This window comes from Coffea arabica, chromosome 8e (assembly GCF_036785885.1).
Source record: "Coffea arabica cultivar ET-39 chromosome 8e, Coffea Arabica ET-39 HiFi, whole genome shotgun sequence".
In the NCBI taxonomy this organism is placed as follows: Eukaryota; Viridiplantae; Streptophyta; class Magnoliopsida; order Gentianales; family Rubiaceae; genus Coffea; species Coffea arabica.
Window position 1 is genome coordinate 27,194,222 of NC_092324.1, and position 25,266 is coordinate 27,219,487.

Genomic DNA, 25,266 nt, shown 5'->3' on the forward strand with positions numbered 1-25,266 from the left:
AAATAATCCCATGAAAGTAGCGGCATCGTCAAAAGTACTATGTACAAACCTGGCCAAAAGTATAAAAATAGCTAACTAAGAGCTTTCCCTAACTACCCCATTACACGGGATCAAAACATGGCTCACATGAGCTCTAACCTAGTTTCCAACCGAGCTAATGGACTCTCCCCATGGCTAGAGCTAGGTGCGTCTCCCTCTCTAGGAGCTCCATCGCCCGGAACCTCCACTTGTACATTAGCGCCAAACACTTCCTGGATTAGCACCTCACACTCATTAATAATGCCTCCGGGCCGGTCTCTAACCTCCCTGACCACTTTCGTAAGGCGGTCATTAACTACCTGCAACTGCTCTCGAAGAGCATTTGTCCTCTTTTGCTCCGTCGCGATATCCCCCTGGAGCTCGCGAATCCAGTCCGCTTGCATTCTCATGATGCCCCTCAGTCTCACCATCTCAATGTGATCCTTATCATGGGCACGCCTAAGCCTTCTCCTTTCATCAAGTACCGCCACAACCACATGGTCGATATAGGAGTAGTTCTGACAACGAGTACAACGCCTGGTCCGACTATCGGTACTCCAGCGTCGAATCGGTCCCCCCGATCTGTCCTCATAGTCAATGACTCAGAAACGCCTCTGAGATGGCTCACCTCCACCCTCTCGATTTGCTCCGTCCATAACCTGCAAGGATAACACAGTTTATATCTTAGACAGGGATAATCATACTTAATGACACCCTAATACATCACATGAAGTTCTGTAGAATCAAATTTCTAGTTTGCCCCGGTCATTTCTAACCTAGGCTCTCATCTATTTAGTATTCGGGTACAAGAATTCAAAATAAGATAATTCATAACTCGAGTTAGCCAATCCCAAGAGTAAATCATCTACATTTGAGGTTCCTACCTGACATACATATCTATTGTCTCCAAGTACCATGATAAAGGTTTGAAACCTATAACATTTCATGATTCATAGCTTATGCTCAAAAGAGCACTTAGTCCTTTACACGCATTCACGAAATTAGGACCATAACATCACTTGGTTCAAGCTCGCTCCGCGCAAAGACCATGTGACAGCCCCACTTTCCCCTAAGGCGTACCAAAGGGGTTAGCAGACTGCCTGCCCAACTCTCGCCAGGTCTACTATGATGGTTATATACAATCGAAAACGTTCCAGAAGATATTAGCGCGCTCAAATGATTCAAAATTCACGAAACGGAAAACGAAAAATCGGAGCCGCACATAAATAGTTCCGGCCACGTCACAATTCGGCCGGATTCTTGGCCGGATTGGAGGCAATGACCAACTGCTCGGATTCAAAAAATCCAAGACAATCCGGCCAGCAATCCGGCCAAGATCTGGCCGGATTTTCGGCCGGATTCCACTTTGCCTTTCCCGCCAAAAAATTTTCTTTTGTTGTTCAAAATCCGATCTTGTCCGAAACCCAACCGATTACCAACAAATCATACAAACCTTGAAATTGAACCTTTACAAACCAAAATAACACATGAACATTACCAAACACGTTTATACACATATAGTTGCAAATTTACAACTCAAAAGGAAATGTTGAATCCAAATACACTTAAGGTTTTCCACCCATCGAGGAGCTATACCAAAGAATATTAATCAAGCTCAACTCGGCTTCAAAATCACAGTTTCCCAAAAGTTATTCATCTCCCTGTAAGGAACACAAAGGCAATAGAGTGAGCTTTCGCCCAATGAGGTACCATCACCCACGTAACGAAGTTCATATAAGCACAAAGCTACTCAATCCCAATACATTCAATAAGTGAGTTAACTAACACCACATTTTAATAAAGATTTTTAAAAGGATACGGACAGCTCTCAAGAGCCCTTTTCCTCGCTTGCCGTACTTGATCTCACCCCGTTGACCCCCCGTCAACGCCTAAGAAGTAACCAATACTGTAGACTCCATTTTCTCCAATTTCCTTCCACCTCACATACCCCTACCAGATCCGAACTCCAACCAGTTCAAAATGGTAATTGTGAGAACCCGTATTGCCCTAATAGTTTCCTAGGGTTTTTCCCCCCTTAAATTTCATGTTTTCTGCATTTTCTGGCCTAGGAATATTTTCTTGGTGGATTTTATGAGCAGTTATAGTTTTTAGATGAATTTTCTAGTATTGGAGAGTTTTTAGAAAATTAAGAATATATATTGGACGTGGGACCCACTAGTGCGAAAAGTTCGGGAAAATTCGGCCAATACGGTTAAGTTTCGGATACTGTGAAAAATTTATCGGGTGTTAAGAGATAAGTAGTGTGTGTGAAGTGATTGATGTGAGAGAGAAAAGAATGATAAGAATGCATTTAAGGAGGTGCCATGTGTCATGTTCCCTTTGGGTGGACTTTATGGTTTACTATTCTATTTTTTGACCTTTTGACCACTTGTTTAAATATCTTAAAAATTGAACAAAACTTACCATTTCTTGCTCCTTGATGGCCGAACCTCTCATCCAAGAAGAAAGAAAAACTCTTCCAAGTTTAAGCTTCCAACAAGCTCAAATCACCCAACTCAAGTGCTTAAACTAGAATCTACTCCATAAAATTCCTTCCTTTGGTGCTCTTGAGTGCTTAGTGAAGTTTTTTTTGGAGAGCTAAGGTGTCCACACTCCCTATCTCTCTTGATTACTTGGTAAGTGATGCTTGAACCTCTACTACACCTAATGATGTTTATGTTTGGCTTAGAAGTGGCTAAAGTGATGGATTATATGATTTATTTCTTGGTTTGGCTTGATTTGTTGAAGTTTTTAATTTTATGAGGAATTTTCTGGTTTCATATGATTTTGATGTTGTGGACTAGTATGATGGTTGGTAATAAGGGTCTTTGGCTCTAGTAGGTGTGAATTGTTGTGAAATGCAATCAATTTTGGATTTGGAATGAAATGTGAAAAGTTAGGGTTCATGAACCCCTATTCTGTCCGAAATTTTAGGTCATAGCTAGAGGCCGAATTGGACTTTCCTCAAAACATGAAAGTTGTAGGTATTGATGAGTTTGATGTGTCTGCAAAATTTCAGGGCATTTGGAGTAGTATAGAGAGAGTTATGCCGTTTTTACTGTTGCTGTTTTTGGTGAACAGAATGTCCGAACTGCGATAGTAATTGCCTGTTTTGACTGGATTTGGTTTGGAATTTGAAGTTGGTGTCTTCTGATGAATGGTATCTTGATGTCTTAGCTTTCATGTTCCTTTGGAATCACTGCATTTGGATCTGTGTAGGCTGAGATAGACGTATTACAGTTTTCTGTGATTTTGGAACCTGCAATTGCGGTTCTGGCTGGGTTTTCTGCATTTTTGACCTAGTTGTGCTAGGATTTGGACTGAGAGGCCTTCTACATTGTTGTAGCCCTGTTTCATAGCTTCGAGATGGTGGGTCTTTCGCCCTCATCCGATAAGCGTAGCGCATTTTGTGCCATTACCGCTTTTGGAGGCCAAAAACTGTTTTTGTCGTTGGGACGAATGAGTTCCAATGCTTGATTTTCTGGTTTGCTATTATGCTTGTTTATGCATATGAAACCCTATTGGGTTATAATTGGCTTGGCTTTGTGACTCGTTATCGAGTCTTATGGTAATTGTTCACTTGTTCTAGGAGGAAACGGTGGTGCACGACGTTCGTTTAACGACGGTGCATGAAACATCATTTTCTCACTTGGTGAGTATACTACTCACTTAATTGTTACTATGTGGCTTTGCTAAATGTATATGTGATGCCTTGAAGGCTTACTTGGATATTGGAATTGATTAAGGTGAGGGTGTACTTGACCGCCCTCACCCCTTTTGATAGTATCACTGATTGGCTACCGTTTTACTGCATTACTGAACTTGATATACTGGATACTGAATTCCATTCTTGGAAACTGATTTGGTGTCATTTGGGCGAATGTCCAATGGCTTCACTGTATTACTGAGCTCAACCCCGTTTGGTAGTCAATTGGATCGAGCCGGCGAGGGCTTGGTCGTGAAAATTGTCATGCCACGGGGACTGTACTGAGGAACCTTGTGGTAATGAGACCTTTGGTTCCGGTATACTCGAGTATTACCAAAATGACTGAATGGAGTGCGGGCCCGGTTGGGGTATGTTGGGTGGAAGGAATGGAAGTGAAGTGAGGTCTACGGTTTGGTACTTTCAACATTGACGGAGGGTCAATGAGTGTGGATCAAGAATGTAAGCGTGGAAATGGGCTCTTGAGAGTCGACCGTATCCTTTCACTGAATTGCTTACTTCGAAATTGCATACTTGAATTGAATGGTTATGCTTATGTGATCTTAACTGCTATTGTGATAGTTGCTCACTGAGCTTTAGCTCACTCCGTTCCATTTGTTTTCCTTACAGGAAAATGAATACTTTTGGAAAAGGTTGTAATAGTTGAATGACAAGTTGAGCTCATGTACATGTATTTTGAATAGCTCCTTGAGGGTGAAACCCTATGTGTTTTGTTTCACCAATATTTGGTGTGTAAATGGCTATTGTATGTGAATGAACTAAATGGATCTCTTGGTATGCCAATTTGGCTTGACAATGTTGGATTTCCATGTATATATGTTAAGTTGATGTTTGGATGAACTTCTGAACGTTTCGGCTTTCAAACGGCAAAAGAAAATTTTTGACGGAAAGGCACTGGACTGAATCCGGCCAGGAATCCGGCCAGAAACTAGCCGGATTGTCGGCCGGATTGCTTGGAAAATTTTGAATCCGTGAAGTTGCTCACTGGACAGTATCCGGCCAAGAATCCGGCCGCTAATCCGGCCAGATTCCGGCCGGATTCTGCTGTCCAGGTTACTATTCAGTTTTTCGTTTTTTTTTATTTTGTTATTTTGATACTTGTGACCTGTCCGAGCGCACTTTTGCATTCCCGAAACGTATTAGAACGCGTGTAACTGCTCCGTAGTCCTGGCGAGAGCTGGGCAGACAGTCCGCTAACCCCTTTGGTTCGCCTTAGGGGAAAGTGGGGCTGTTACAATTGGTATCAGAGCCACTTCGCGTGGTCTCTGCGTGGAGTGAGACTGGGCCAAGTGGTGTTGTGGTCCTAATTTCATGAATATGTCTAAGTGCTCGTTTGAGCATAAGTTATGAACCGGGCATGTGATAAGTGTACGAATCATTATCATGGGACTCGAGGAAGCTAGGTATGTATGTCGGGTAGGAATCTTTAATAAGGATGGTTTACTCTTGGGACCGGCCGGCTCGAGATGTGAATTATCTTAGACGAGATTCTTGCGCCCGGATACGAAAGATATGAGGGCTTAGGTTTGAAAGGATTTGGTGAACTAGAAAGGCGATTCTACGGAACTTCGTGTGGTTTGTTCGGGTGTGGTTAAGCATGATCGAACTTGATTAAGATATAAATATTTGGACGAAGCCCTAGAAGGGGAAAAGCTTCTCGCGAGTTCTTTGGCACTTGTGACCTAGGCGTCTGCAGTACTTTTGAAGGATCTTTTTGTTTCATGGAATGACTTTGTATGTACTTGACTGACTGTTCCGTATAATTGCTTAACCTGGTTATGTGATCTATGTATACGTGGTATATGTTTAAATGCTCTTCGCGGTAATTGTTTGAGTTACTTACTCTTGTTTCATTGTTCCTGTCTGGTGCTACGGAAAGGAGGGTTAGGTGCCCTTTAACAGTATATTTATTTGGTGACCTAGATTGACTTAGATTGATGGAAGGCACTCGGAGTGGTCGAGGCCGTGGACGCAGAACTAGACAACCTATACCGGTTAGGGGTGCGGGGGAAACCTCGACTGGACCTGATCCTGAACCCCAAGCCGACCCTAATGCCCAGATAGCTGCTGCTATGCAGCAAATGACAAACCTGCTTGCACAAGTAGTGCAGCAACAAGCTCAGAACCCAAACCCGAACCCTGGAAACCCCGGAAACCCTGGCCATCATATTGAGAGCGAGGATAGAGCTCTCGAACGTTTCCAAAAGTTCGCTCCGCCGAAATTTGTTGGGGGACCCGACCCTGATGTGGCTGAGAAATGGCTTGAGAAAATGGTAGACATTTTTGCAGCCTTACACTACCCTGACGAACGGCAGGTGACTTTTGCCGTGTTCCAGCTTGAAGGGGCAGCCCGTTCCTGGTTGAACGTCATTAGGCAGAAGTGGGAACGAGAACAGACACCTAGGACTTGGGTGAACTTCATCAGAGAGTTCAATGCGAAGTTTTTCCCTCCTCTAGTTCAGGAGAGGAAGGAAGACGAGTTCATTCGACTTCGCCAAGGAGCCCAAACCGTGGCGGAGTATGAAAGCCAGTTCACCCGCCTATCCAAATTTGCGCCCGAACTCATCATGACCGAGCAACGAAGAATACGGCGATTTGTCCAGGGGCTGAACGTAGAAATCCAGAAGGACCTCGCGGCAGCCCAAATTAATGCCTTCAGCGAAGCAGTGGAGAAGGCACAACGAGTAGAGAATGCTAGGCTCCAGGTGAAAACTTTTCAGGCGAAAAAGAGAGGATTTTCTGGAAGTAGTTCGGGGCAGGAGGATGAAAGTACCCATCCCAAGTTTGGACGAGGAACGGGAGGAGTAAGAATGCCGGGAGTGTCACACGAGAGCCTGTTAAGAGGAAGCTCGGCTTCTACAGCACGCGGACCCTGCGGGTATTGCGGAAAATTAAACCATTCGGAGGACAATTGCTGGAAGAAAGGAGGAAAATGCTTGCTCTGTGGGAGTGCCGAACATCAAATTGCTAACTGTCCAGCTCGCCTGCGCGAGCGGCAAGGGACTCTGCCACCAACTACGACCAACTCTGCCCAGTCGAAGGGGGACAAGGATGGATCGAAAGTGTCCTCTCGGGTGTACTCCTTAGATGTTGACTCATCAGAGGATGTGGAAGGTAAGAATTTAATGAACCTGGCCAGTGAAGGGGTACAGATCAGTATACTGTTCAATTTAATCCCGGAGTAGTCAATGATAAGGAATTTCGAGGACGAAATTCTTTTAAGGGGGAGAGAGTGTGAGAACCCGTATTGCCCTAATAGTTTCCTAGGGTTTTTCCCCCCTTAAATTTCATGTTTTCTGCATTTTCTGGCCTAAGAATATTTTCTTGGTGGATTTTATGAGCAGTTATAGTTTTTAGATGAATTTTCTAGTATTGGAGAGTTTTTAGAAAATTAAGAATATATATTGGACGTGGGACCCACTAGTGCGAAAAGTTCGGGAAAATTCGGCCAATACGGTTAAGTTTCGGATACTGTGGAAAATTTATCGGGTGTTAAGAGATAAGTAGTGTGTGTGAAGTGATTGATGTGAGAGAGAAAAGAATGATAAGAATGCATTTAAGGAGGTGCCATGTGTCATGTTCCCTTTGGGTGGACTTTATGGTTTACTATTCTATTTTTTGACCTTTTGACCACTTGTTTAAATATCTTAAAAATTGAACAAAACTTACCATTTCTTGCTCCTTGATGGCCGAACCTCTCATCCAAGAAGAAAGAAAAACTCTTCCAAGTTTAAGCTTCCAACAAGCTCAAATCACCCAACTCAAGTGCTTAAACTAGAATCTACTCCATAAAATTCCTTCCTTTGGTGCTCTTGAGTGCTTAGTGAAGTTTTTTTTGGAGAGCTAAGGTGTCCACACTCCCTATCTCTCTTGATTACTTGGTAAGTGATGCTTGAACCTCTACTACACCTAATGATGTTTATGTTTGGCTTAGAAGTGGCTAAAGTGATGGATTATATGATTTATTTCTTGGTTTGGCTTGATTTGTTGAAGTTTTTAATTTTATGAGGAATTTTCTGGTTTCATATGATTTTGATGTTGTGGACTAGTATGATGGTTGGTAATAAGGGGCTTTGGCTCTAGTAGGTGTGAATTGTTGTGAAATGCAATCAATTTTGGATTTGGAATGAAATGTGAAAAGTTAGGGTTCATGAACCCCTATTCTGTCCGAAATTTTAGGTCATAGCTAGAGGCCGAATTGGACTTTGCTCAAAACATGAAAGTTGTAGGTATTGATGAGTTTGATGTGTCTGCAAAATTTCAGGACATTTGGAGTAGTATAGAGAGAGTTATGCCGTTTTTACTGTTGCTGTTTTTGGTGAACAGAATGTCCGAACTGCGATAGTAATTGCCTGTTTTGACTGGATTTGGTTTGGAATTTGAAGTTGGTGTCTTCTGATGAATGCTAGCTTGATGTCTTAGCTTTCATGTGCCTTTGGAATCACTGCATTTGGATCTGTGTAGGCTGAGATAGACGTATTACAGTTTTCTGTGATTTTGGAACCTGCAATTGCGGTTCTGGCTGGGTTTTCTGCATTTTTTACCTAGTTGTGCTAGGATTTGGACTGAGAGGCCTTCTACATTGTTGTAGCCCTGTTTCATAGCTTCGAGATGGTGGGTCTTTCGCCCTCATCCGATAAGCGTAGCGCATTTTGTGCCATTACCGCTTTTGGAGGCCAAAAACTGTTTTTGTCGTTGGGACGAATGAGTTCCAATGCTTGATTTTCTGGTTTGCTATTATGCTTGTTTATGCATATGAAACCCTATTGGGTTATAATTGGCTTGGCTTTGTGACTCGTTACCGAGTCTTATGGTAATTGTTCACTTGTTCTAGGAGGAAACGGTGGTGCACGACGTTCGTTTAACGACGGTGCATGAAACATCATTTTCTCACTTGGTGAGTATACTACTCACTTAATTGTTACTATGTGGCTTTGCTAAATGTATATGTGATGCCTTGAAGGCTTACTTGGATATTGGAATTGATTAAGGTGAGGGTGTACTTGACCGCCCTCACCCCTTTTGATAGTATCACTGATTGGCTACCGTTTTACTGCATTACTGAACTTGATATACTGGATACTGAATTCCATTCTTGGAAACTGATTTGGTGTCATTTGGGCGAATGTCCAATGGCTTCACTGTATTACTGAGCTCAACCCCGTTTGGTAGTCAATTGGATCGAGCCGGCGAGGGCTTGGTCGTGAAAATTGTCATGCCACGGGGACTGTACTGAGGAACCTTGTGGTAATGAGACCTTTGGTTCCGGTATACTCGAGTATTACCAAAATGACTGAATGGAGTGCGGGCCCGGTTGGGGTATGTTGGGTGGAAGGAATGGAAGTGAAGTGAGGTCTACGGTTTGGTACTTTCAACATTGACGGAGGGTCAATGAGTGTGGATCAAGAATGTAAGCGTGGAAATGGGCTCTTGAGAGCCGACCGTATCCTTTCACTGAATTGTGGAAAATTTTGAATCCGTGAAGTTGCTCACTGGACAGTATCCGGCCAAGAATCCGGCCGCTAATCCGGCCAGATTCCGGCCGGATTCTGCTGTCCAGGTTACTATTCAGTTTTTCGTTTTTTTTTTATTTTGTTATTTTGATACTTGTGACCTGTCCGAGCGCACTTTTGCATTCCCGAAACGTATTAGAACGCGTGTAACTGCTCCGTAGTCCTGGCGAGAGCTGGGCAGACAGTCCGCTAACCCCTTTGGTTCGCCTTAGGGGAAAGTGGGGCTGTTACAGTAATACTCGAGTATACCGGAATCAAGAGTCTCATACCCAATGATTCAATAGAAACAGTCCCCATGGCTTGTCAATCTCCTCGACCATGCCCTTGCTGGCTCGAGTCAATCGACCGCCGATGGGGTTGAACTCAGAGTCAACAGTAAAAGTCGTTGGATACACGTCCAAACGACACCAGTTCAAGTATATTCAAGAGACATTCAATTGATACAGTAAACAGTCGCATAAGCCATAGAGTGCGAGAGTGATAAAGTACACCCTCGTCTCAACCAATCTTAGCAGTATACACAAGCATTCAAATCATAGATTTCAAGTATAACAAAGCCATGAAGTAACAACCATGTGAGTAGTACACTCACCGATCAAATAAAGAGAGTTTTCACAAATTTCCACCCAACGAGCGCCTTGAGTCACCGGCACGCCCTAAAACATTCAAAAAAACACAATGAGACTCGAATACGAGTCATAAACCCAAACCACACATCACTAATGTAAAACCAAAATAACTTGAAAATAATATAAGGAACACTTGGTGCTAAAGGTTTGGATGACCCGAAAGTCACTAACTAACACTCTAAGCAACCCAATTCCTAGAAATCATATGGACCTAAAATTTGGACAGCATTTCCCCTTAAAATTTCAGATTTCCATCCTACAATTCATCATTCATTTTCAACCAACACAACCACAAGTATAAGTACAAGTCCTATGCCATTCAATACACCTTATTAGGGTTACAATACCCTTTAAACAAAGCCAATTCAAGAGTTCCATAATAACCCTAGAAAAGCCCCAATTCAAAACCCTAAATCTGAAATTTTCCGCACAAACCAGAAATTTTTCGCAAACAATCATATCCAACATATCCAAGCTCCATTTTACTCTATAACAAGCCCTCAATCCATGACTAACCAATGATTATCATATAAAACAGAAAAATATCTATAATAATTCAAAAATCCATCAAAACTCCACTTTCAACCATAAACCTACCATAAATCAACATATTTAGCCACCAAAGTCACTAATTTAACATTATCAAGAATAAATGAAGAATCTCTTAGCAACTCACCTTGAAAACTCAAGAAACGAAGCAACTTAGCACCTCCTCTTTCCAAACCACTCCCCCCACTTCCTCAAACCTACCTAACTAAGGGTTTTTATGGTGTAATTTGAAGTTTGAACGGTTAAATCACAAGATTTGTGCAAGAAATGGAAGATGAAAGTTGAAGCTTGCTCTCTTATTCTCTCTTGAAGAGCTCGACCAAGAAGGAAAGAAATGGGAATGAATTTTGGGTCAATTTTTGGATATTTGGTAAAGTTGGGTAAGATGGTCAAAGTCCAAGATCTAATCACAAAGTGACACTTGTCACCTTTTTGGTTTAAAGCTATCCCTTTGTCCCTCCAACATCAATCCATTTAGGTAACCTCTAATTACCTCTTAACACCTAGTAAATTAATCCCTGTATACAAAACTTAACCTAATTGGCCGAATTTTATCGCACTTAACGCAAAAGCGGGTCCCACGTCCAATATGCACTCCTAAAATCTCAAGAACTAACTTGTACTAGAAAAATAATTTTAAAACTATATTTACTTAATAAAATTATCTAGAAAAATTTCCTAATAAAGAAAATATAGAAAATGCGTGCAATTAAAAAAAATAAAGCCTAGAAAATAAGAAAATTCCCGGGTTCTCACACTCTCTCCCCCTTAAAAGAATTTCGTCCTCAAAATTTCTCACCTTGATTCCCAAACAGTTCAGGGTATTTCTTTTGCATTTCTTCTTCCACCTCCCAGGTAACCTCTTCTATCCCATGATTTCTCCACAAGATTTTCACAACCTTTCGGTCAAGCAACTGTACATGTTTCTCTTCGTAGGTGAGTGACTCATCTATCTCAATTTCCTCCGGTTGTAAGATGTGAGAAGGGTCGGGATAATACTTCTTAAGCATTGAGACGTGGAAGACGTCGTGAATCCTGGACAAACTTGATGGTAGTTCAAGTCGATGCGCTACTTTCCCAATTCTCTGAAGAATTTTGAAAGGTCCAACGAACCTCGGTTGAAGTCTCTTTCCTCTACCCGCCGTGACGCTTCGTAACGGTGTGACCTTAAGAAAAACACGGTCCCCAACTTCGAACTCCAGATCTTTTCTTCGATTGTCTGCGTAGCTCTTCTGTCGGTTTTGAGCTGTTTGGAGTCTTTGTCGTATCAACTTGACTTTTTCTCGTGCATCCTCCATCCATGGAATAGTTGTTGGATCTAGAACCTTCTTTTCACCGACTTCCTCCCAATAGATCGGTGACCGGCACTTTCTCCCGTAAAGCGCTTCGTATGGGGCCATTTGAATTGACGAATGGTAACTATTATTGTAAGCAAACTCTACTAAGGTCATATGTTGACCCTAGTTACCCCCAAAATCCAGAATACAAGTCCTTAACATATCCTCAAGAGTTTGAATTGTTCACTCCGATTGTCCATCCGTTTGGGGATGATAAGTGGTACTAAGGTTGAGTTTAGTACCCAAGGTCTCTTGAAATTTCTGCCAAAATCTAGACACAAAGCTGGGATCTCTATCCGAAACAATGCTCACAGGAACTCCATGTAGTCTTATGATCTCGTCCATATACACCTGAGTCAATTTGTCCATAGAATACTTCATGTTTACCGGCAAGAAATTGGCCGATTTGGTTAACCGATCGACGATCACCCAAACGGCATCATGTTCTCGTTGCGTTCGCGGCAAACCTGAAACGAAGTCCATTGTAATGTTTTCCCACTTCCATTCGGGTATCTCAAGAGGTTGTAACAATCCAGATGGTTTTTGATGTTCTGCCTTAACTTGTTGGCAGACGAGACATTTTTGCACGTATTGAGCAATTTCTTTCTTCATGTTGTCCCACCAATAGACTCCTTTTAGGTTCTGGTACATCTTGCTACTACTGGGATGGATCGTATACTTGGACCAATGAGTTTCCTCTAAGATCTCCCTCTTTAACACTTCATCTTTAGGCACCACCACTCGGTTTCGGTATTTCAAAACTCTCTCGGGATTGAAGTTAAAATCTGTTAATTCCCTTTTTCCTACTTTCTCTCCCCACTTCCGTACCATAGAATCTTCCTTCTGGGCTTCTTTAATCTGCTCTAGTAAAGTGGACGTTACTTTAACATTACCAAAAATCACCTTATGTCTTCCAAGACAGGGTTTTCACTCACAAATCAATTGTAACAGATCCCATTCCTTAATCATTAACCCCGTTACCTGAGCCTTTCGACTCAAGGCATCGGCCACTACGTTAGCTTTTCCCGGATGGTAGTTAATGGTGTAGTCGTAATCCTCCAAAAATTCCATCCACCGTCGCTGCCTCATATTCAATTCCTTTTGCGAGAAGAGGTATCTAAGACTCTTATGGTCTGAGTAAACCTCGAAAGTTACCCCGTATAGATAGTGTCTCCATTTTTTCAAAGCAAAAACAACTGCGGCTAACTCTAGGTCGTGGGTTGGGTAGTTCTACTCGTGGGGTTTCAATTTTCTGGAGGCAAAAGATATCACATTCTGGTTTTGCATTAGCACACACCCCAGACCTTCCCGCGAAGCGTCGGTATAAATGGTAAAACCGTCTATTCCGTTAGGCAAAGCTAGAATCGGTGCCATGGTTAATCTTTTCTTTAACTCTCGAAAACTTGCTTCACATCTAGCATCCCACATGAAACGACCATTTTTCTTCGTCAGGTCGGTTAAAGGACCGACAAGCTTGGAAAAGTCCTTAATAAAACGCTTATAGTAGCCAACCAGCCCTAGAAAACTACGAATCTCCATGGGATTTTCAGGCCTCTTCCAATCAGTCACGACCTCTACTTTCGCCAGGTCAACAGTGATGCCCTATTGGAAAATTACGTGCCCTAAGAAAGAAATTTTCTCCAGCCAAAACTCGCACTTACTAAACTTGGCATACAACTGATGCTCTCTTAGGGTTTGCAAAATGACTCTTAAATACTGCTTATGCTCCTCCCGAGTCTTTGAGTAGACCAGAATGTCATCAATAAAGATAACTACAAATCGATCCAAGTAGGGCTTAAAAACCCTATGCATTAAATCCATGAAGGCGGCAGGGGCATTGGTCAGTCCAAAGGGCATGACTGCGAATTCAAAATGCCCGTATCTAGAATTGAAGGCAGTTTTTGGTGTGTCCTCCTTCCTAATTAGCAATTGATAATATCCCTGTCGGAGGTCTAATTTCGAAAAGACCACTGCCCCTTGCAACTGGTCAAACAACTCATCAATATGAGGCAGTGGAAATTTATTTTTAACCGTTACATTATTCAGCCCCCGATAGTCTATACACATCCGCAAACCCCCATCCTTTTCTTTACAAATAACACAGGGGCTTCCCAAGGAGACCCACTCTCTCGAATGAACCCTCACTCCAAAAGGTCTTGTAACTGCAACTTTAACTCCCTAAGTTCGGCAGTGGCCATCCGGTATGGGGTTTTAGAGATAGGTGACGTCCCTAGTAACAACTCAATTTTGAATTCTATCTCTCTTTCTGGAGGTAGGGTGACTAATTCATCAGAAAATACATCCGGATATTCCTTCGCTACGTGCACATCCTCTACCTTCAATTTATCGATGGGGGTATTGATTAGAAAGGCTAAGAACCCTTGCACCCCTTTACTTAGTAATTTCCTAACCCGAATACCCGAGATCAAGGCAGATGAGGCTAACCTACCCCTTATATCTAACCTTAAGGTCGCCTCCCCAAGAATGCGAAACTCTACCACCTTCCTTTTACAATCAAGTTGAGCATTATACCTGGCTAACCAGTCCATGTCTAGAATTACGTCATACCTCTTAATGGACAGGTTTATCAAATCCCCTAGCAACTTCCTCTTTCCTACCCAAATTTTGCAATCCTTATAAACCATACTAGTGATCAAACGATGATCCCCCATAGGAGTACTTACTTCCAGGTCATAGGGTAAACTAGCAGGTTTTATATCTATTCCGCACATAAAATTGGGGTTGACAAATGAATGAGTAGCACCGAGATCTACTAAGACTTTCGCAAATCGGTGGAATACAGGAATCGTACCTTCCACAACTTCAGAAGAATCGGGGACCTGTTGTGGCTCCATTGAATACACTCGAGCCGCTATCTTGGGTTTGGTCCCTTCCACCTTAGCCGGTTCGGAATTGGTCCTCGTCAATTGCTGGTTTCCCCTTCCATCCCGTGATAGAACCGGACAAGTAGCAAGTTGGTGGTCTGCACCTCCGCAGCGCAAACACTTTCCCTCCTTCTTCCAACAATTGTTCTCCGTGTGGTTTGGCTTTCCACAATACCCGCAGGGTCCGCGAGATGCAGAAGCCTTGCCTCTTTGGAAACCTCCTCTTTGGCCTCTCCCAACTTGGCCATCTCGTGACATTCCCGGCATCCTTCCTCCTCCAATCCCCCGTCCAAACTTGGGAGGGGTACTCTTATCCCCCTGCCCCGAACCGCTTCCAGGAAATCCTCGCCTTTTCGCCTGGAAGTTTCTCACTTGTAGCCTAGCATTCTCTACTCGTTGAGCCTTCTCCACTGCATCACTGAAGGCGTTAATCTGGGATACAGCTAGATCCTTCTGGATCTCCACGTTCAGGTCCTGGACAAAGCGCCTTATTCTTCGTTGTTCGGTCATGATGAGTTCGGGCGCAAATTTGGACAGTCGCGTGAATTGGCTCTTGTACTCGGCGACAATCTGGGTCCCCTGGCGAAACCGGATAAATTCGTCTTCCTTCCATTCTTGAACTAGCTAAGAGAAGAATTTAGCGTTGAACTCCCTTATGAAGTTCACCCATGTCCTGGGCGTTTGTTCTCGGTCCCATTTCTGTCTTATTACGTTCCACCAGGAACGGGCTGCCTCTTCCAGTTGGAAGACAGTAAAAGTCACCTGCCTCTCCTCCGTATAGTGTAGGGCAGCAAAGATGTCTACCATCTTTTCTAGCCATCTTTCGGCCACATCCGGATCGGGCTCCCCAATAAACTTCGGTGGGAAAAACTTCTGAAACCTTTTGAGGGCCCTGTCCTCGCTTTCCACATGATTACTAGGGTTTCCAGGGTTGGGATTAGGGTTTTTGTGACCCCCGAAAAAAAAAAAAGAGTGTGGAACCCGAAAATTTTCTAATTTTCTAGGGTTTATTTTATTTAATCGCTCGTCTTTTCTACATTTTCTTTATTAGAAAAATTCCCCAGATAAAGTTTATGAGTAAATATAGTTTTTAAAATGATTGTTCTAGTATCGGTTAGTTTTTGAGAAATTAAGGATATATATACCGGATGTGGGCCCCACTAGTGCGAAAAGTTCAGAAAAATTCGGCCAATAAGGTTAAGTTTCGGTTGCGGGTTGAAATTTATCGGATGTTAAGAGATAAGTAGAGGAGGTGAAGTGATTGATGTGAGAGAAAACAAAAGGATAGAAATGCATTGAATGAAGTGACATGTGTCACTTTAAGAGAGGTTGCCACTTATTTGACTTATTTGACTTTTGACCTTTCTTACCAATTGTTGATTAAATATCTCAAATTTACCACAAAAATCACCATTTCTTTCTCTTCTTTGGCCGACCAACCTTAAGGAAGAAAGGAAGAGAGCTCTTCACCATTTTAGCTAACATCTAGCTCAAATCATCCAACCCAAGTGCTGAAATTTGTTTCTACTCCATACAATCCTTCCCTTTGGTGCTAGTAAGTGATTTTGTGGAAGTGTTCAAGGAAGCTAAGGTGTCCATTAACTCCCCTTCTCTTGTTTACTAGGTAAGTGGTGATTGAACTTCCTCCTACACCTAATGATGCTTAAGTTGTGCCTAGTGGTGGCTAAAGTGCTGAAATTTGTGGTTTATTTCTTGGTTTGAGATGAATTGGTGAAGTTTTCCATTTATTGAGGAATTTTCTGGTTTAATGTGATCATGATGTTGTGGTTATTTATGATGGTTGGTAATGAGGGGTAATGACTCTAGTAGGTGTATATGATTGGTAATTGCAACCAATTTTGGGTTTGGAAGGAAATGTGAAAAGTTAGGGTTTCATAACCCCCTTTCTGTCCGGTTTTGAATCATATAGTTAGAGGCCGAATTGGCCTTTTCTTAAAACATGAAAGTTGTAGGTATTGATGTGTTTGAGGTGCCTGTAAAATTTGAGGTCATTTGGAGTAGTGTAGAGTGAGAAATGTCGATTTTACTGTTGCTGTTCTGGGTTGATCAGAATGTGCGAACTGCGTCTGAACTGGGTTGTTTTGGCTGGAATGTTTTTGGATTTGGATGTTGATGTCTTCTGATGAAATGTATCTTGATGTCTTAGCTACCGCATGCCTTTGGAATCAATGCATTTGGACTTGTGTAGACTGAGTTGGACTAATTACAGCATAGTGTGATTTGTGAACCTGTAATTACGGTTCTGGTTTGTTATTTGGCATACTTGACTTAGTTTTGCTGGGATTTGGACTGAGTGACCTTCTACATTGTTGTAGCCCTGGTTCTTAGCTTCGAAATGGTGGGTCTTACACCCTAATCCGACAATCGTATCGCCTTTGGTACCATTACCGCAAAATGACGTCAAAACTGTTTTTCTGGTTTTGAGCTTAACTTTCATTTCCGGACTTTTCCCTAGCTTGACTTGTACTAGTACTACTTGGAGCTTGCTGAATGGCTATTGGATGAACTTGTTGTTGTGTGTGTACCTTTGGGACTGATTTGAGGAAGTAGTGAAGCCATGATGGCTGGAAAAGTTAACAAATTCAGGGGAAGTGCTGTCCGAACTTTGAAGGAACTCGTTTGCATTGAGTTTGTGATTTAACACTTGGATTTGAGCAAGGCAATGATATTTGATGGATGATTTCTGAGCCATGGAGGTGAGTGACCTCAAACTATTTCTAAAATTATTTATGAACCGTTTCTTGCATTATTTACTTTTGAACTGTTTCCAAATTTAATGTTGGAACTGTTTTCTTACATATCATGCGTGCTTGCATATCAGTGTCTTGTTATTATTGATTTTGCTTTCAATGATTGTTAAAACGAGTTTTCTAGGCGAGTGTGTACTTTATCGCACTCGACCTAAATAAATATGAAAATTTCAATGATTAATGATTAAATGCTACTTGTGCATGAATGTAAGCCTTTTGGGCTGAACTGGCCATTGCCCCTTGTTACCGGTCGTCTCGAGCCAGAAGCGGACTCGGTCGGGCGACTAGGAACTTGGGTGAACGTTTCGGTATACTCGAGTATTACCTTGTAGGTTGGTGGAGCCTGGCCAAAAGCCAGGGACGGGGTGAATGAATGCACGAATGAAACCAAAAATGCAATGAAATGACAGGAGAACGAACGTATCCTTCTCATGAATGTTACTATCGCTTTCCATTGTACATGTTTCTTGAATTATTGATACTCCATATTTAATGTTTTGTAAATGTTGAAATTGTTTCTGGACTTATCATTTGATTTGAATTGAACATCATTGAAATGAACTATGGTTAAACCGATTTGATTACTGATTTTACTGGTTACTCGCTGAGCTTCTAGCTCACCCCAAAAATGTTTTATTCCCCTCCACAGGGCTCAAGGCGAAGGAAGGGCTTGTAGCGTTTATTCATGGATTATCTCATGTATGGATTGAACTTGGATTTTCTTTTGTGTAATCATTCATATTGTGATTGTATTGAACGTTTTGAACGTTTAGAATTGATTGGATGTGTAATAGTCTAGTTTTGGACTTCCTCCTGTTTACTAATTGTGATCAAGGATCAGAGTGGCGCTGCGGAAGCGTGGACGCTTCGCTTTTGATATGTAAAGTTTTGGGATATTTGATTTATATTTGAGCTTGTATCTTGTATTTAATTGAGGACTGTAGTGAACGACTGAGTCCCGGCGAGAGCTGGGCAGGCAGTCCGCCAAACCCTCTGGTTCGCCTTAGGGGGAGGTGGGGTCGTGACAGTTGGTATCAGAGCTTAGGCTTCAGATCTCTGTAGTGTATCCTAGGCTTGAAGTTTAGGATGCCGGACTGTTGGTTTGGTTTGCAATATTAGTGATTTTTGCGGGATGTCTCGACTTGATTGGTACAAGAGGGAATGTCGAGGACGACATTCTTTTAAGGAGGGGAGATTGTGACGCCCCGAAAAAAAAAATGAGTGTGAGAACCCGGAAATTTTCTAATTTTCTAGGGTTTATTTTATTTAATCGCTCGCCTTTTCTACATTTTCTTTATTAGAAAAATTCCCCAGATAAAGTTTATGAGTAAATATAGTTTTTAAAATGATTGTTCTAGTATCGGTTAGTTTTTGAGAAATTAAGGATATATATACCGGATGTGGGCCCCACTAGTGCGAAAAGTTCGGGAAAATTCGGCCAATAAGGTTAAGTTTCGGTTGCGGGTTGAAATTTATCGGATGTTAAGAGATAAGTAGAGGAGGTGAAGTGATTGATGTGAGAGGAAACAAAAGGATAGAAATGCATTGAATGAAGTGACATGTGTCACTTTAAGAGAGGTTGCCACTTATTTGACTTATTTGACTTTTGACCTTTCTTACCAATTGTTGATTAAATATCTCAAATTTACCACAAAAATCACCATTTCTTTCTCTTCTTTGGCCGACCAACCTTAAGGAAGAAAGGAAGAGAGCTCTTCACCATTTTAGCTAACATCTAGCTCAAATCATCCAACCCAAGTGCTGAAATTTGTTTCTACTCCATACAATCCTTCCCTTTGGTGCTAGTAAGTGATTTTGTGGAAGTGTTCAAGGAAGCTAAGGTGTCCATTAACTCCCCTTCTCTTGTTTACTAGGTAAGTGGTGATTGAACTTCCTCCTACACCTAATGATGCTTAAGTTGTGCCTAGTGGTGGCTAAAGTGCTGAAATTTGTGGTTTATTTCTTGGTTTGAGATGAATTGGTGAAGTTTTCCATTTATTGAGGAATTTTCTGGTTTAATGTGATCATGATGTTGTGGTTATTTATGATGGTTGGTAATGAGGGGTAATGACTCTAGTAGGTGTATATGATTGGTAATTGCAACCAATTTTGGGTTTGGAAGGAAATGTGAAAAGTTAGGGTTTCATAACCCCCTTTCTGTCCGGTTTTGAATCATATAGTTAGAGGCCGAATTGGCCTTTTCTTAAAACATGAAAGTTGTAGGTATTGATGTGTTTGAGGTGCCTGTAAAATTTGAGGTCATTTGGAGTAGTGTAGAGTGAGAAATGTCGATTTTACTGTTGCTGTTCTGGGTTGATCAGAATGTGCGAACTGCGTCTGAACTGGGTTGTTTTGGCTGGAATGTTTTTGGATTTGGATGTTGATGTCTTCTGATGAAATGTATCTTGATGTCTTAGCTACCGCATGCCTTTGTAATCAATGCATTTGGACTTGTGTAGACTGAGTTGGACTAATTACAGCATAGTGTGATTTGTGAACCTGTAATTACGGTTCTGGTTTGTTATTTGGCATACTTGACTTAGTTTTGCTGGGATTTGGACTAAGTGACCTTCTACATTGTTGTAGCCCTGGTTCTTAGCTTCGAAATGGTGGGTCTTACACCCTAATCCGACAATCGTATCGCCTTTGGTACCATTACCGCAAAATGACGTCAAAACTGTTTTTCTGGTTTTGAGCTTAACTTTCATTTCCGGACTTTTCCCTAGCTTGACTTGTACTAGTACTACTTGGAGCTTGCTGAATGGCTATTGGATGAACTTGTTGTTGTGTGTGTACCTTTGGGACTGATTTGAGGAATAGTGAAGCCATGATGGCTGGAAAAGTTAACAAATTCAGGGGAAGTGCTGTCCGAACTTTGAAGGAACTCGTTTGCATTGAGTTTGTGATTTAACACTTGGATTTGAGCAAGGCAATGATATTTGATGGATGATTTCTGAGACATGGAGGTGAGTGACCTCAAACTATTTCTAAAATTATTTATGAACCGTTTCTTGCATTATTTACTTTTGAACTGTTTCCAAATTTAATGTTGGAACTGTTTTCTTACATATCATGCGTGCTTGCATATCAGTGTCTTGTTATTATTGATTTTGCTTTCAATGATTGTTAAAACGAGTTTTCTAGGCGAGTGTGTACTTTATCGCACTCGACCTAAATAAATATGAAAATTTCAATGATTAATGATTAAATGCTACTTGTGCATGAATGTAAGCCTTTTGGGCTGAACTGGCCATTGCCCCTTGTTACCGGTCGTCTCGAGCCAGAAGCGGACTCGGTCGGGCGACTAGGAACTTGGGTGAACGTTTCGGTATACTCGAGTATTACCTTGTAGGTTGGTGGAGCCTGGCCAAAAGCCAGGGACGGGGTGAATGAATGCACGAATGAAACCAAAAATGCAATGAAATGACAGGAGAACGAACGTATCCTTCTCATGAATGTTACTATCGCTTTCCATTGTACATGTTTCTTGAATTATTGATACTCCATATTTAATGTTTTGTAAATGTTGAAATTGTTTCTGGACTTATCATTTGATTTGAATTGAACATCATTGAAATGAACTATGGTTAAACCGATTTGATTACTGATTTTACTGGTTTACTCGCTGAGCTTCTAGCTCACCCCAAAAATGTTTTATTCCCCTCCACAGGGCTCAAGGCGAAGGAAGGGCTTGTAGCGTTTATTCATGGATTATCTCATGTATGGATTGAACTTGGATTTTCTTTTGTGTAATCATTCATATTGTGATTGTATTGAACGTTTTGAACGTTTAGAATTGATTGGATGTGTAATAGTCTAGTTTTGGACTTCCTCCTGTTTACTAATTGTGATCAAGGATCAGAGTGGCACTGCGGAAGCGTGGACGCTTCGCTTTTGATATGTAAAGTTTTGGGATATTTGATTTATATTTGAGCTTGTATCTTGTATTTAATTGAGGACTGTAGTGAACGACTGAGTCCCGGCGAGAGCTGGGCAGGCAGTCCGCCAAACCCTCTGGTTCGCCTTAGGGGGAGGTGGGGTCGTGACAGTTGGTATCAGAGCTTAGGCTTCAGATCTCTGTAGTGTATCCTAGGCTTGAAGTTTAGGATGCCGGACTGTTGGTTTGGTTTGCAATATTAGTGATTTTTGCGGGATGTCTCGACTTGATTGGTACAAGAGGGAATGTCGAGGACGACATTCTTTTAAGGAGGGGAGATTGTGACGCCCCGAAAAAAAAAATGAGTGTGAGAACCCGGAAATTTTCTAATTTTCTAGGGTTTATTTTATTTAATCGCTCGCCTTTTCTACATTTTCTTTATTAGAAAAATTCCCCAGATAAAGTTTATGAGTAAATATAGTTTTTAAAATGATTGTTCTAGTATCGGTTAGTTTTTGAGAAATTAAGGATATATATACCGGATGTGGGCCCCACTAGTGCGAAAAGTTCGGGAAAATTCGGCCAATAAGGTTAAGTTTCGGTTGCGGGTTGAAATTTATCGGATGTTAAGAGATAAGTAGAGGAGGTGAAGTGATTGATGTGAGAGGAAACAAAAGGATAGAAATGCATTGAATGAAGTGACATGTGTCACTTTAAGAGAGGTTGCCACTTATTTGACTTATTTGACTTTTGACCTTTCTTACCAATTGTTGATTAAATATCTCAAATTTACCACAAAAATCACCATTTCTTTCTCTTCTTTGGCCGACCAACCTTAAGGAAGAAAGGAAGAGAGCTCTTCACCATTTTAGCTAACATCTAGCTCAAATCATCCAACCCAAGTGCTGAAATTTGTTTCTACTCCATACAATCCTTCCCTTTGGTGCTAGTAAGTGATTTTGTGGAAGTGTTCAAGGAAGCTAAGGTGTCCATTAACTCCCCTTCTCTTGTTTACTAGGTAAGTGGTGATTGAACTTCCTCCTACACCTAATGATGCTTAAGTTGTGCCTAGTGGTGGCTAAAGTGCTGAAATTTGTGGTTTATTTCTTGGTTTGAGATGAATTGGTGAAGTTTTTCATTTATTGAGGAATTTTCTGGTTTAATGTGATCATGATGTTGTGGTTATTTATGATGGTTGGTAATGAGGGGTAATGACTCTAGTAGGTGTATATGATTGGTAATTGCAACCAATTTTGGGTTTGGAAGGAAATGTGAAAAGTTAGGGTTTCATAACCCCCTTTCTGTCCGGTTTTGGATCATATAGTTAGAGGCCGAATTGGCCTTTTCTTAAAACATGAAAGTTGTAGGTATTGATGTGTTTGAGGTGCCTGTAAAATTTGAGGTCATTTGGAGTAGTGTAGAGTGAGAAATGTCGATTTTACTGTTGATGTTCTGGGTTGATCAGAATGTGCGAACTGCGTCTGAACTGGGTTGTTTTGGCTGGAATTTTTTTGGATTTGGATGTTGATGTCTTCTGATGAAATGTATATTGATGTCTTAGCTACCGCATGCCTTTGGAATCAATGCATTTCGACTTGTGTAGACTGAGTTGGACTAATTACAGCATAGTGTGATTTGTGAACCTGCAATTACGGTTCTGGTTTGTTATTTGGCATATTTGACTTAGTTTTGCTGGGATTTGGACTGAGTGACCTTCTACATTGTTGTAGCCCTGGTTCTTAGCTTCGAAATGGTGGGTCTTACACCCTAATCCGACAATCGTATCGCCTTTGGTACCATTACCGTAAAATGACGTCAAAACTGTTTTTCTGGTTTTGAGCTTAACTTTCATTTCCGGACTTTTCCCTAGCTTGACTTGTACTAGTACTACTTGGAGCTTGCTGAATGGCTATTGGATGAACTTTTTGTTGTGTGTGTACCTTTGGGACTGATTTGAAGAAGTAGTGAAGCCATGATGGCTGGAAAAGTTAACAAATTCAGGGGAAGTGCTGTCCGAACTTTGAAGGAACTCGTTTGCATTGAGTTTGTGATTTAAGACTTGGATTTGAGCAAGGCAATGATATTTGATGGATGATTTCTGAGCCATGGAGGTGAGTGACCTCAAACTATTTCTAAAATTATTTATGAACCGTTTCTTGCATTATTTACTTTTGAACTGTTTCCAAATTTAATGTTGGAACTGTTTTCTTACATATCATGCGTGCTTGCATATCAGTGTCTTGTTATTATTGATTTTGCTTTCAATGATTGTTAAAACGAGTTTTCTAGGCGAGTGTGTACTTTATCGCACTCGACCTAAATAAATATGAAAATTTCAATGATTAATGATTAAATGCTACTTGCGCATGAATGTAAGCCTTTTGGGCTAACTGGCCATTGCCCCTTGTTACCGGTCGTCTCGAGCCAGAAGCGGACTCGGTCGGGCGACTAGGAACTTGGGTGAACGTTTCGGTATACTCGAGTATTACCTAGTAGGTTGGTGGAGCCTGGCCAAAAGCCAGGGACGGGGTGAATGAATGCACGAATGAAACCAAAAATGCAATGAAATGACAGGAGAGCGAACGTATCCTTCTCATGAATGTTACTATCGATTTCCATTGTACATGTTTCTTGAATTATTGATACTCCATATTTAATGTTTTGTAAATGTTGAAATTGTTTCTGGACTTATCATTTGATTTGAATTGAACATCATTGAAATGAACTATGGTTAAACCGATTTGATTACTGATTTTACTGGTTACTCGCTGAGCTTCTAGCTCACCCCAAAAATGTTTTATTCCCCTCCACAGGGCTCAAGGCGAAGGAAGGGCTTGTAGCGTTTATTCATGGATTATCTCATGTATGGATTGAACTTGGATTTTCTTTTGTGTAATCATTCATATTGTGATTGTATTGAACGTTTTGAACGTTTAGAATTGATTGGATGTGTAATAGTCTAGTTTTGGACTTCCTCCTGTTTACTAATTGTGATCAAGGATCAGAGTGGCGCTGCGGAAGCGTGGACGCTTCGCTTTTGATATGTAAAGTTTTGGGATATTTGATTTATATTTGAGCTTGTATCTTGTATTTAATTGAGGACTGTAGTGAACGACTGAGTCCCGGCGAGAGCTGGGCAGGCAGTCCGCCAAACCCTCTGGTTCGCCTTAGGGGGAGGTGGGGTCGTGACAGTTGGTATCAGAGCTTAGGCTTCAGATCTCTGTAGTGTATCCTAGGCTTGAAGTTTAGGATGCCGGACTGTTGGTTTGGTTTGCAATATTAGTGATTTTTGCGGGATGTCTCGACTTGATTGGTACAAGAGGGAATGTCGAGGATGACATTCTTTTAAGGAGGGGAGATTGTGACGCCCCGAAAAAAAAAATGAGTGTGAGAACCCGGAAATTTTCTAATTTTCTAGGGTTTATTTTATTTAATCGCTCGCCTTTTCTACATTTTCTTTATTAGAAAAATTCCCCAGATAAAGTTTATGAGTAAATATAGTTTTTAAAATGATTGTTCTAGTATCGGTTAGTTTTTGAGAAATTAAGGATATATATACCGGATGTGGGCCCCACTAGTGCGAAAAGTTCGGGAAAATTCGGCCAATAAGGTTAAGTTTCGGTTGCGGGTTGAAATTTATCGGATGTTAAGAGATAAGTAGAGGAGGTGAAGTGATTGATGTGAGAGGAAACAAAAGGATAGAAATGCATTGAATGAAGTGACATGTGTCACTTTAAGAGAGGTTGCCACTTATTTGACTTATTTGACTTTTGACCTTTCTTACCAATTGTTGATTAAATATCTCAAATTTACCACAAAAATCACCATTTCTTTCTCTTCTTTGGCCGACCAACCTTAAGGAAGAAAGGAAGAGAGCTCTTCACCATTTTAGCTAACATCTAGCTCAAATCATCCAACCCAAGTGCTGAAATTTGTTTCTACTCCATACAATCCTTCCCTTTG

The 25,266-nt window shown here is 41.4% G+C and overlaps 1 protein-coding gene across 1 annotated transcript; it reads right to left on the reverse strand.

Moving 5' to 3' along the window:
* Positions 1–442: 442 nt before the first annotated feature.
* On the reverse strand, positions 443–14,922 carry LOC140012706 (uncharacterized). Its single transcript, XM_072060991.1, has 2 exons — positions 14,234–14,922; positions 443–677 (listed from the first exon to the last, which is right to left on the reverse strand). The coding sequence occupies exons 1-2, from the start codon at positions 14,920–14,922 to the stop codon at positions 443–445; spliced, it is 924 nt and encodes a 307-aa protein (XP_071917092.1).
* Between the last annotated feature and the right edge of the window lie 10,344 nt (positions 14,923–25,266).

Excerpts from the sequence above, each read along its gene's own strand:
- LOC140012706 (XM_072060991.1), bottom strand. The coding sequence starts at position 14,922 with ATGCCGGGAATGTCACGAGATGGCCAAGTTGGGAGAGGCCAAAGAGGA. Across the intron at positions 678-14,233 it reads CTTGGGGAGGCGACCTTAAG|GTTATGGACGGAGCAAATCG; the intron begins GTTAGATATAAG and ends TTATCCTTGCAG.